We start from the raw sequence: 12,956 nt of genomic DNA, 5'->3' as shown, positions 1-12,956 counted from the left end.
TGACGGGTGGCCAGATGGCAACTGGACTTGGAGCTGACCTAGCTGTGCCCTCCACAACTAAAGATTGAAGGACAACTTGGCTGTTCCCCTTCCCCAATTCCCCAACACTGTTCTCCTTCCCCAATTCCCCAATAAAATCTATAAAAAACAAACAAAACATTATTTTGTTATTGTCTCCCTTTTCGTTTTTTATTATGTAAAGTTTCAGGTTTTTTATTGAGATAATTGTAGATACACATGTATCCCTTTCAGTTTTGTATCTCCAGCTCTCAGCACTGTGCCAAGTTTTCCAAGTTCGTTGAATCCAGGAAAGTTTCTGTGCTGGATTTGCAATGGACTTTCTAGTGGAAACAGTGTTAAAGTTGTGAAACCACTTCACTATACACCGGTTGTAGGGATTTTCCCTAAGTCCTAAACACCATGTGTCTCACAGAGTAAAATTCTTCCCAAGTTCTCAAATGGATCCACCCAGCTGTAAATTGTGTCAGAGATAACCAAGAAGTAACAGCAGACCCAGAAGGAGACTGATGGACAGAGAAGCAGCTATGGGACATAAGCATGTGGGTGCTGGTGAGGATGAAAAGTGTGGCACCCACCAAGAAGGCTGGCACTGTGTGGGGAAAGGACTAAGTGGGCATGGCCTGGAGATGGTCTCTAGAACTCTTCTGATCTTTTAAGGTTTGGTCCTATGGGAGTTACAGAGGTCTTAACGAGATCACAGGCTAATAACAGGAGCATCTGCCTGGTAACATGCTAAATCCTTTATACAGATTACTGAATTTTCACAATAGCTCCATGAAATAGGTTCTGTTATCCCACTCTACAGTTGATAAAACAGGTCAGAGAGATGAACTAATATGCCTAAGGTCACACAGCTAGTGAGTAGTGGAGCTTTGATTTATTTTTCTAAACTGTCAGCCTGACTCCAAAACCATCATCATAGCTCTTCTTGTCAGGAACTGGGTGGCTGGGGAGTAAGCCACTTTTTTCCCGTATGTGGCCATGTGGGTCTCACTACTGCTTTCCCTGGCCCCTGCCTCCACTCAGACTGGGGCCAAATGAGCCCCAGATAGCTTGAGTACAGTTTCACTACATCCCACAGGCCCCTGGGCCTGCCTTCCTTGTCCCATACCTCCAAGGTTGCCAATGGCCGTCCACACCAATGATACCTTAAGGAGATCTGCCCGCAGCCCAGGTCCTGCTGAGCTAACCTTAGACTCAGGATCTCAGAGAGCCTCACCTTCATGCATAGGTGGACAAACACGCCAGTGTTCAAGCACAGTACTGAAAGTACTCCAAATACCATTCTGAATATGAAAGAGACTCAACAAGGGTCACAGTCTCCTTAGGTGGTGTTTCCATGGCAACCCCAGTCACATCCATCTGGCTTTCCCAGCTCTGGTCTCAGAGGATCTTTTCTACAGTCAGCAGCATCTACCCTGAAAGAAACGAAGGGTGAGGAAATGTACATCCATGCTCCCCTGAAGAAAGCTCCGTTCTATAAAGAATAGCCCACGCAAACTACCCCATCTTGGATGAATATAAAGGAATTAATTTACTGTCTCATGCGAGTGAAAGTTCAACCACCAACTCTACCAAGTGCTCTCACAGAAATGATCTCATTTAATCGACAGTAACCCTGTGAGGTGGGTATTATTACCCCATTTAGTAGATGGGGGGTGGGGAGGCTGTGCTTAGGTTATTTCCCCAAAAGCAGTGTCAGAATTTGAACCTAGGTTGGTCTAATTCCAAATAGCATTCTTTACTCAATAAGCCCACTTCCTTCTCAATTGAGAACTGCCCAAATTCGGGAAAATGTGTGCGTGTAAAACGGTCAAGGAAGTCTGAGAGGCAGGCGAGGGCTTATATTTGGCTTATTGGATGGGAATGGGGAAGATACAAGGTAGGGTGCCCACATGAGCAGAGCCCTGATGTCTGGAGATTGCACGTGGGTGTGGCCCAGTCAGAAGGTCCTTCTACCCGCAGAGAATACCTACCTACCTACCTACCTACCTACCTACCTACCTACCTACCAGGAGCCCCATCCATCCTTTTGGGAAGGGGAAGTGGCAGGTGACGTTGGAGTGGCTAATTTGAGCCCCACTAAGCGGGCAGGAAAACGTAAGCCAGATACCAAAATCTACAGCTTTGCTTGGAGTCGCGTAAATGCAAGTGCTCTGGAATTCGGGAGCAGACAAGACCAAGGGAATGGGGACGCTTTCCTTGAGAATACGGTTATTAAAACGTACAAACCATGCACACTTACTCCCAAAACTCCCAAGAGCTGTTGCTTTAAGAAGTGCGAATCTTAGCGTCACGTGACCCCAGCTCTCTGGGTCTTTCACAGTACCTTCATAGTAGCCAATCGTGTGGCTGGAAGCCCCCTGGAGGGCGGGAACTTCGCAAGGTGCTCTCTGATTGGCTGTGCTCGTGGAGGGCGGGGCCTGGGCGCCGAGAGAGGGAATTAGTGTGAGCAGGGTGGCTGAGAGCTGCCGCTGTTACTGCCGCCGCCGCCGTCGCTGCAGTCTCTGTAGCCGTCTTCGCCGCACAGGAGCCCTCAGGTGAGCAAGCCCTAGCAGGTTCAAGGACTCCCTGTCCTGCTGCGGACTGCGTACTCCCAGTAGCCTTAGAACCCGCTCCGCTGGGGGCCCGCCCCCTTCGCTGACCACGTGACCCAAGTTCGGTAACCCTTGACCTCCTCCACCGCACCCCACCACCTCTGGATCTGGGATGTGTGAAGCTGGGTGGGAGGATGCGCGTCGCGGAGGCCGGTAGAGGTCAGTTCCCACGCCTCCTTACCATTGTGGCTGGTGGCTGAGGATGCGGAGGGGAGGTTGAGGAACAAGAGACCTTGGTCCGAGGCCGGACTTTGTGGGTCTTAATGTGGGCACATAATAGGGAAACTCCCACCGCGCCTTCACTGGGCAGGACTTCATGCTCCCATTTTACAGATGGGGAAAGAGAAACTTAACAATTACCTACTGGTGGGTCTCCAACGATAGGTTTTGGGGCTGGGAATCCAGGCCTTGTTCCCCACCCAGCCCTCCTCTCCTGGTGATTGGGAACAAGAGTTTGAGTTCCTGCTCCCTACTTAGTGCTCTCTGGATGGTCTTGGATAAGACATTTCACGTTTAGCCTCTCTGAGCTTTGATTTCCTTGGCTGTGAAATAGACACAATACTTACATAATATCCATCTCATTGTTAATGAGGATAAAATGAGGTATCAGCAGTATAAAACACTTAGTTCAGTGCCTCAGGCATGTCACGTGCTTAGAAAAATAGCTATTCTTTATTTGTTTTTTCAGCAAGTGTGTATTGAGGGCGTCTTATGTGCTGACACTGTGCCCGACGCTGGCGATGCAAAGGTGAGCAAACAGGCATGACCCTTGCCAGCATGGAGCTTACACTCTAGTGGGGAGGTAGGTGTTAATCAAAAAGTTACACAAATATATAATTACCAGTTGTGATAACTGTTTCAAAGACCAAGTACTGGGACATTGTGGGGGTCTGAGAAGACTTCCCTGAGCAACTGACATCTGAACTGAGATCTGAAGGAGTGACTAGGCATTTGCTAGACAGAGGGACGGCGGGTGGACAAGGTGAAGGAGAGCATTTCAAGTAGAGGAAACAGAATGTATGATCATCCTGAAATAAGGTTGTTTTGAGGAAATGAAAAGAGGCAACAGACGGGAACGCAGAACACAAGAGAGTAGGAAGAGGTATTAGCAGAAGTAGGTACACATTCAGGGCCTTGGAGCCATGGTACAGGTTTGTAGGTTTGTTTTTTATTCCAAAGGCAGTGGGGAGTCACTGGGAGAAATGCTGCAGGGAGACCAGGTGGGATGCCCATTGGATTAGGGATCTGGAGGTGACTGGTGACCCAGTGAATCCTGCCAGAGAGGAGTAGTGGGGCAGCACCTGAGTGGGTCACCATGGAACTCGGGCCTTGCTGCTGGTGGGGCTGATGCCTCATTTTGGCTCATGGGGGCCTACCTTCTAATTGTGGTGTGTGTTGGAGTCAGTCACGGCTGCAGTTTTTTTACTGAGTTCTTATTCTGCTGTATCCTGTAAACAGAAGAGCGGGTTCCTGCTTTTATACCTTGCAGCCAAACTGGGGAAGACCAGACGCATGGGCAAAACCCAACTATTAAAAGCCTGATGGTCTTAGATGGCATATGGGACAGAAAGACCTCAAAGGAGAGACTGGATTTGTCTTAGCAAAGAGGAGGGGGTGGGGGTTTGGAATAGAGAGGGCGACAGGCCAGCCTGAGTGCTGGTGGTGAGGCATAGGCAGGCTGGAAGGCACCAGACTGGTCTTACTGGGAGAAGGGATCAGCTTGAACAGCTGTGGGGATTTGGGACCAAACACGGACTGTCAAGCTGAAACACGGACTGTCAAGCCGGGGAGTTTGGGCTTTCCTTTTATAAGCAGTGGGGACATATTGAAGATTTTCGTGCAAGGGAATATCAGGATAAAAGTAGTGTTTTCTTAAGATTTAGCACATAGTGGTTGTAGCAAGAATCAAAAGGAAGAAGACATCAAGTTTTTGTTTATAATGAATGATGGTAATGTCTTCCATTTGTGTAGTGTTCTAGTCCCTGATTTTCTCATATGTTATCTCATTTTATCCTCAGAGCAACTCTGTGAGTTCAGGAGGGCAGGAATTATTCCTTCGATTTACAATTTAGGACTCCAGGGCTCAGAATGATGAAGGTCTCGGCTAAATTCACATAGGAAGTGGTAGGGCAGGGCTGGGACCCAGCTCTGTGGACCCCAGGGCCAGACACTTCCTCAGGTGTCACTGTTGCCTGCCCTGTGGCCCAGCTCAAGTCTGTCTCTTGCTCTGCGTCTCAGTTTCCCCACCTGGACACCAAGAGCCTTTGCGGTTCCTTGTTTGATTCTGGAGCAAGAGCTGCAAGACTGGTTTAGAGGGCCTCGAGTCGGGCTCTGGGCTCTGAGGGGGATGGGTGGCTTTTCACACCTTCCCTCCCCACTCCTAGCTCCGCTGGGGCCATGTCAGAGCGAGAAGAGCGGAGGTTTGTGGAGATCCCTCGGGAGTCAGTCCGGCTCATGGCGGAGAGCACAGGCCTGGAGCTGAGCGATGAGGTGGCAGCCCTGCTCGCAGAGGATGTGTGCTACCGTCTCAGAGAGGCCACACAAGTATGTTCTTCCCGCTCCAGTACCCCCCGACTCTCCTTGGCTACCCCTTTCCACAGGGGTTTATTCACCAAACGGATCAGGCCCCTACTCTGTGCTTTGAGGGAATGTAGTGGAGGCAGTCCTGCCCTTTCCAGAGCTCCCCTTCTAGCCAGCTGGGCTTCCAGCATATGAGGCGCTTGCATCTTCGCATGTGCTCCTCACAACAGCCCCACTGGGCGGGCCAAGCAGATTCATACTCACATTCTACATGTGAGAAACCGAAGCCCAGAGAAGGACCGTGACATTGGGGCTGGCTGCATAAGAATTGAACTAGACTCCAGGCTTTCTGATAGCTGGTCTGTTGTCCTTGTTGCCTCCTCCCCAGGCTGCCTCTCTGCACTGGGGCCCCGTAACCTCTGCTCCCTTGACTTTGTTCTTCCCCTCCCAGAATAGCTCTCAATTCATGAAACACACCAAACGCCGGAAGCTGACTGTCGAGGATTTCAACAGGGCCCTCAGGTGGAGCAGCGTGGAGGTGAGTGGGGCAAGGGTTACAGAGGCTTAGCTGGCATGAGCCCACCTCCGTGCCCAGCTCAGGGCTGGAAATGCAGTGAGACATGAAGACCAAATGCACACACGAAGGGAGCCACAGCAACCGTGGGACGGGTGCCTGGCTCAGGCCCCTAAGAGCTATGAGTTCAGAAAAGAGGGACAGGAGACCATGGGGGCCAGGAGGTTAAGGAAGGCTTCTTGGAAGACATGGGACCCGAGCTGGGCCTTAAAGGGAGGCTCGACTAAGGAAAAGAGAAGGCATTCTGGGTGAGGGGGGATCCTGAGCACGGTGTGGATGTTATTAGAGGGTTCTGCATAGCTGTTCTGGGGCCGGGAGTGAAGGGAAGAAGGTCATGTTTGGAAGACAGTAGTGTTTTTCAAGTTGGGTGAGTGCGAGGAGGACCAGCAGCCTGGGGGGTGGGGCCCAGAGCCTCTGTGGATCTGGGAGAGGGACCACGTTCTGCCCCTTGATGCAGTGAGCACTGGATGCTCGAGTCAAGTTCCCAGCAGTGGGCCTGAAGCCCCAGACATCCCCCACTTAGGACTTCTGGACTGACCTCAAACGTGGGCTCCCTGCCCTGATGGGAGAGTGCCTCTCCCGTCCCTGGATTCAGCCTGCTCTCCAATCCTCTCTTTGCTCAGGCTGTGTGTGGTTACGGATCCCAGGAGGTGTTGCCTCTGCGCCCCGCCAGGGAGGGTGAACTCTACTTCCCTGAGGACCGAGAGGTGAACCTGGTCGAGCTGGCCCTGGCCACCAATATCCCCAAAGGCTGTGCCGAGACGGCTGTGAGAGGTGACTGCTGGGGTCCTGTGTGGGGTGGGGACAAGAGCTGTGTTTTCACAGGAGTGGTGATGGGCTGGCTGATGGATGGGGTAGAACTCAGTGTGCTGCGTGGTGCTGTAAAGGGCAGAATCCCAGCCTGACTTTCTCTCTGCTCTGGTTTTAGTTCATGTCTCTTACCTAGATGGCAAAGGGAACCTGGCACCTCAAGGATCAGGTAAGGGATAGTGTGGGGAATGCGCCCTCTGGTTGGACCGAACTCCCTTAGCAGCTGAGGGTGGTGCCTCTGCAGCCCGGGGTCTTCATTTGACAAGTATTTACCAACACTGTGTTCTGAGTGGGCGCTGGTCCCTGCGCAGAGGGCTCAGAGCTGGAGATGGGAGCCCAGACCTATAAGCAGTGATGATGCCATGTGTTGGATGCTAGCATGGAAGTCTGGGCAGCATGCTAGCATCCCTGAGTGGAGGTGTCTCACGTCCAGGGTCTGCAGAGCAGAGCTTGGGCTTGAGAACTGAGCAGGAATTTGCCTGGCAGAGGACGGGTAGGAGGCACGGAGGTGTGGAGAGCCTGTAACGCTGCTGAGACAGGCTGGCGGCTCTGTGCTCCGGGAGTCCTCTCTGAATGAGTTCCTTGGGGCTGAGGGGTGGGGATGGTGGTGGTCGGGGAGCAGGCAAGGGAGGCTGAGAGAGGGCTGGGCGTCCGCCCTGAGCACCTCCTGCTCATGGTCTCGCAGTACCCAGCGCTGTGTCTTCACTGACCGATGACCTCCTCAAGTACTACCAGCAAGTGACTCGGGCTGTGCTCGGGGATGATCCACAGCTGATGAAGGTGAGCAAGTGGGTCTGAATTTGGGACACGAAGTCCAACTTGCGAATTCCTGTGAAATTCTTTCAGATGCCTACTTCCTGTCCTCTCCACACTGACTGACTGATGTGTGTGCAAGCTGTCCTCAGTGGCAGTGGGGTGCTCTGAGGGAGGCTCTCCTCCAGTCCTGACTCCCCTTTCTACTTTAGGGGAACCCTGTTCCTTAGGGAAACGGACAGCTCAGCAGGTGATTAGTCTCCCCACACCTTAATTCCAGAGCCTATTCTTGGAGTGTCTATTGACCTGGGTATCCACACTGCAGCTCCCACTTGCCTGGACTTGAGAGGGGGAGGAGGAGTAGAACGCGCCTGGATGCTGGCCAGGCCTGCTCTGAGACTTGCTGTTCAGTCCTTAGTCCCCAGGCCTCATACCAACCACTGCTGCTTTAGTCTCTGGGGCTCCACAGGGCCTGCTGGACGGTACCCGTGGTCAGTCCTTTTCTGTCCAGAGTCAGATGAGGGCTAGTTTGGTGGTCTGCTCAGCCATATGCCCTCTCTGAGGGTTTTACATCCTCCACTCTCCACATGTCTTGCTGCTGCTGTTATTTCCCTTGAATTTTAGCGATGTTGCTACCACACATTCCTGTCTTGCAAGCTTGGCCCCTGCTCCTCAGGCACAGTGCAGGGGGGGCTGGATGTGGGGCCGAGGAGCTGAGCTCCAGCCTCGCTATCCTCCTGTCTGCTTTCACAGCGCCTAAGCTTGGGATCTTTATCCAGAGGAGTTTGAAGGGCACAGGTGGCGAAGGTTCCAGGCTAAGATGGTTTTACTCCTTTACTTATTCTGATCTTTTTTTCTGCTTATAAAAGTAATACCAGCATATATGTTTATTAGAGAACTATACTGTAAAAACACACAAAGTAGAAAGCGAAAGTCTTCTGTAGAATCACCCTCACCTTTTTTTCTGTGTAAACAATGATTAGTATAAACCAGAGTGGTGGTATCTAAACATCTGGTTATAGAAGAACTGCTTTTCTCAGGTAAAAATATGTTGGGCATTTATTTTGCATTCAATTTTTTATTACAGACAGTGCTGTGTGTCGGTATGTGAGTGGGTTTCTTTTGTAGTGGGTTAAATTTATAGAAGTCAAATTAAAGAATATGAACATTGGAAACCTTAGTACATAAGTGGTAAAGTGTCCTTTAAAAAAAAAAAGTCGATTTCTACTTGGGGCTGGTGGCCCCTTCCTTTTCAGATTGCTCTCCAGGACCTGCAGACCAACTCCAAGATTGCAGCACTCCTGCCTTACTTTGTTTATGTGGTCAGTGGGGTAAGTGACCAGGCTGGGGTGAGGGAGAAAGTTTTGTGGGGAGGAGATGACCCAGCAGCATGTAGGGCTCATGGCAGGAGCCATCAGAATGGCAGGCCCCTGTGCACCCCCGTGTCCCCTTAACCTCTTTTACTAACAGGTGAAATCTGTAAGCCACGACCTGGAGCAGCTACACCGGCTCTTGCAAGTGGCACGGAGCCTGGTTCGGAACCCACACCTCTGCCTGGGGCCTTATGTCCGCTCCCTAGTGGGCAGTGTCCTCTACTGTGTCCTGGAGCCGCTGGCTGCCTCCATCAACCCCCTGAATGACCACTGGACTCTGCGGGATGGCGCTGCCCTCCTTCTAAGCCACATCTTCTGGTAGCCACTGGGCTGAGAGCTGAATACAGGGCGGGACAGCTGCGAGCTGAGTGGGTTGGGTAGGGAGGTGGGGTGAGTCCTCTGGCTTTGAGGCCATGTGTTGAGAGCTCAGGAGCCTCCTGCCTTAGAGCTTCCCAGTCAGTGTGCCGTGGCACACTGGGATTCTACACGTTTGACAAAGGTGTCAAGGGTTTGGTCCTTCAGCCTTCAAGGCTGGAGCCAGTCACCCCTAGCTAGCTACCTCGTTCATTTACCCCCGTGTGCCGTACAAGTGCTGTTTTCTCTGTGTGCTGTGACTTGAGTCCTGTTGGGCAGTGCCATGCCTCATCCCCTCTCTGACTGAGTGTTGCTCCCACAGGACTCATGGGGACCTTGTAAGTGGCCTCTATCAGCAGATCCTGCTCTCCCTGCAGAAGGTCTTGGCAGACCCTGTGCGGCCTCTGTGCTCTCACTATGGGGCTGTGGTGGGGCTGCATGCCCTTGGCTGGAAGGTGAGGACCCTGGCCTTTCTCACAGAGCCATAAGAGCTCCCATTTGTGGGTAGAACAATAGTATTTGGGTGTCTTTTATCATAAAAAGGGTATATGCTTGCTGCCGCCCTGTATTGAATTCTTGTCTTAGGCCAGGCTCAGTGACAGCCTGACTTTCCGTATAGAAACATCTTATCCTTTCAGAAGCACAGCAGATATTAACATACCACCATTTCATAAGTTCCTGCCCATTCTATGTTATCACGTTAAGGAACTAGCCCTCAATTCTTCTTGTGTTGAGTATATTTTAAACATGACTAGATATTGAGCTTTGTCGCATACCTTTTTCACATCTGTAGAGATTTATCAAATGACTATGCACCTTAGTTCTGATAATTTGACAGGTTACATGAATGGGTTTTTCTGCCAAACCACTCTTGCCGACCTAGAGTAAATTCTTTTGCTGTTATTGAGATTGTTATTGGAATTCCATTGACTCTATTAGATCAGTTCTGGGGAGAATTGACTTCTTCAATGATACTAAGCCTTCTTGTCCACAAAAACCCTTTTTTTAGGTTTTTCACTGTCTTTTAGGATCCTTTTATAATTTTCCCTGAAGGGAACCTACATATACTTTATTCAATTTAGTTCTAGAGCCTTGTGTTCTTTGATGCTGTTGTAATGGTGTCTTGTTTTCACAGTATTAATTTCTTATTAGTGTATAGAAACACAATTGTGTGTTGATTCATCAACTTTACTAAACTGTCATTTCTGTGTGGATTCTTTGGGGTTTTTAATGTAGATCATATGTGCAAATAATGACAGCTTTATTTCATCTTTTCTAAACCTCATCCCTTTCATTTCTTTATTATTTCATTGCTAGGATCACTAATATCATTTTACATCTGATGATAATGGGCAACCTAGTCTCATTCCCAATTTTAAAGGAAGTGCTAATAACCTTTCTCATTGAGGCTGTTGTTTATTTTGTGTGTTTATAACCTTTCTCAGATTAAGAAAATTATCTTAGTTTTATCATTAATTTGTGTTGAAATTTTAGCAAACGCTTTTTCTATATTTTTTAAATTGATCCTCAGGTTTTTGTGCTTTTATCTGTTAATGTGATTAATTATATATATAGATTTTCTAATAGTAAACCATCTTTACAGTTCTAGGATAAACTCAATTTGGTCATGGTATATAGTCTTTTATATATATATAAAAAGATCCAAAACTTTATTGGAATATAATGCATTTTTTTTCTTTTATTGGGGAATTGGGGAAGGGGAACAGCCAAGTTGTTGTCCTTCAATCTTAGTTGTGGAGGGCGCATCTAGGTCAGCTCCAAGTCCAGTCGTCATCTGGCTGCCTGTCGGCAGCTCAGGGCAGCTCAGCTCAAGGGGCTGTGTTCAATCTTAGTTGCGGGTGATCGTAGCCCACCATCCCATGTGGGAGTCTAACTGGCAACCTTGTTGTTAGGCGCATGTGCTCTCACCAGCTGAGCCATCCTACTGGGGCATCCTACTGGGGCAGCTGCAGCTCACTGGCCCATGTGGGAATCGAACCGGCGACACTGTTGCTCAGAGCTCCTGCTCTTAACTAACTGAGCCACTTGGCTGGCCCCTGCATTTTCTATATAGTGTTGGGTTTACTAAATTTTTCAAGTATTTATCTATATTCATGAGTGAAATCAATCGTGTTTTCTCTCATGTAATGCCCTTGTATGGCTTTAGGATCAGGGAAATACTGGCCTCATAGAATGAGGTAGGGAGGATTTATTTTTTATGTATTTTTAATAAGATTAAATGTCTATAGACTTTGCAAATTTTGATAACCAAAATTTATTTGTGGTTAGATTTTTAACTATCATAGTTATAGAATTATTTAAGCTTTCATATATCTTGAGTCAGCAACAAATTATATTTTTCTAGGAACTTGTCAATTTTGTCAACATTTTTCAAATGCTCAAGCAGTGATGACTAACCAAAGAACTCTTACCCAACAAAGCCCATCAAAAATGTCACCTCTGTGAAGTCTTAATTGCTTTGCCCAAATTACAGGATTTAAAATTATATAATCAGAGTCCAGGTCTCTGATCTGTTTTTGTGGTTTGAACTGAGTCGCAGTTTAAGTGAGGACAGTACTTGCCTATTGACTGTATAGGGTAGCAGTTGGCAAACTAAATTTCTGTTGTTAGCACTGGTATCACATATAACATATATACCCTCTTAGCCCTTATGTCAGTGATAGTGGAGTCACTTTATGTTGTTTGTCTTTGTACCCAGCCTTTATTCCCAGTGCTTAGTGAAATCTTGGGCGCACAATACGTTCCAAGTAAATGTTGGCTGAGTATGCCAAGCAGGAAATTTAGGATTGCACATTGTCCTGTATCATAAGATAAAAGCAGGTCTTTCATGGGAAAGGGTTCTTGAGAGTCAATGAGCAACAAAGAAGCACTCACTGCATTCCTTCTGTCCCTTCCAGGCAGTAGAAAGAGTCCTGTACCCACACCTGTCCACTTACTGGACAAATCTGCAGGCTGTGCTAGATGACTATTCAGTATCTAATGCCCAGGTTAAAGCAGATGGGCACAAAGTCTATGGAGCCATTCTGGTGAGTGCCAGCCCCTCTTCCTTGCATGAGCTCAGCAGGCTTGACTTCGGAATACTTGATGCTTGCATATCCCAATCTCTCTGCTTTTACAGGTGGCCGTAGAGCGACTGCTGAAGATGAAGGCCCAGGCAGCAGAGCCCAGCAAGGGTGGCCCAGGCGGCAAGGGGTGCCGGCGTTCTGATGACCTGCCCTGGGACAGCCTTCTCCTGCAGGAGTCTCCTTCCGGGGGCAGTGCAGAGCCAGGCTTTGGGTCTGGCCTCCCGTTGCCACCAGGAGGTGCGGAGCCAGAGGAACCTACTCCTTCGGTGACCCTGGCAGACATCTACCGGGAGCTCTATGCCTTCTTCGGTGACAGTTTGGCCACCCGCTTTGGCACGGGTCAGCCTGCGCCCACGGCCCCCCGGCCGCCGGGGGACAAGAAGGAGCCGGCTGCCGCCCCGGACTCGGTGCGGAAGATGCCGCAGCTGACGGCCAACGCCATGGTCAGCCCACAGGGCGACGAGAGCCCCCGGGGCAGCGGTCCACCATCAGCTTCTACACCCGCCGCCTCTGAGAACAGGCCGCTGCCGCGCGTGCACCGGGCGCGGGGGGCGCCCCGGCAGCAGGGCCCGGGCGCCGGCACCCGCGACGTCTTCCAAAAGAGCCGTTTCGCCCCGCGCGGCGCCCCCCATTTCCGTTTCATCATCGCCGGACGGCAAGCCGGGAGGCGGTGCCGCGGGCGCCTCTTCCAGACTGCCTTCCCCGCGCCGTACGGACCCAGCCCGGCCTCCCGCTACGTGCAGAAGCTGCCCATGATCGGCCGCACCGGGCGCCCGGCCCGCCGCTGGGCGCTGTCGGACTACTCGCTGTACCTGCCGCTCTGAGGCGGCGCGCCCCCTGCCAATGTAAATAAACCCCGCCCCCGGAA

At 50.2% G+C, this 12,956-nt stretch overlaps 1 protein-coding gene across 4 annotated transcripts; it reads left to right on the top strand.

Annotated features, from left to right (window-relative positions):
• Positions 1–2,383: 2,383 nt before the first annotated feature.
• Positions 2,384–12,956, top strand: TAF6L (TATA-box binding protein associated factor 6 like). Of its 4 annotated transcripts, none has more exons than XM_019645417.1 (12): positions 2,384–2,561; positions 3,307–3,366; positions 5,003–5,162; positions 5,590–5,676; positions 6,336–6,486; positions 6,641–6,691; positions 7,208–7,302; positions 8,532–8,606; positions 8,746–8,966; positions 9,325–9,457; positions 11,921–12,049; positions 12,142–12,956. In XM_019645417.1, the coding sequence occupies exons 2-12, from the start codon at positions 3,359–3,361 to the stop codon at positions 12,910–12,912; spliced, it is 1,881 nt and encodes a 626-aa protein (XP_019500962.1). In that variant the 5' UTR covers positions 2,384–2,561; positions 3,307–3,358; the 3' UTR covers positions 12,913–12,956. The 4 variants fall into 4 exon arrangements, with proteins under 4 accessions (XP_019500962.1, XP_019500964.1, XP_019500961.1 ...); XM_019645419.1 differs by having other exon boundaries at positions 3,307–3,420; XM_019645416.1 differs by lacking the exon at positions 2,384–2,561 and adding an exon at positions 2,689–2,777.

The sequence above is a fragment of the Hipposideros armiger genome, unplaced genomic scaffold (assembly GCF_001890085.2).
Source record: "Hipposideros armiger isolate ML-2016 unplaced genomic scaffold, ASM189008v1 scaffold_93, whole genome shotgun sequence".
NCBI lineage: Eukaryota > Metazoa > Chordata > Mammalia > Chiroptera > Hipposideridae > Hipposideros > Hipposideros armiger.
This window is presented reverse-complemented; position numbering and strand designations above follow the sequence as displayed.

Bases quoted from the DNA above. Each gene is read 5' to 3' on its own strand.
- TAF6L (XM_019645417.1), top strand. The intron at 6,487-6,640 runs GTGACTGCTGGG...CTCTGGTTTTAG, and splicing joins TGCCGAGACGGCTGTGAGAG to TTCATGTCTCTTACCTAGAT. The intron at 8,967-9,324 runs GTAGCCACTGGG...TTGCTCCCACAG, and splicing joins CTTCTAAGCCACATCTTCTG to GACTCATGGGGACCTTGTAA.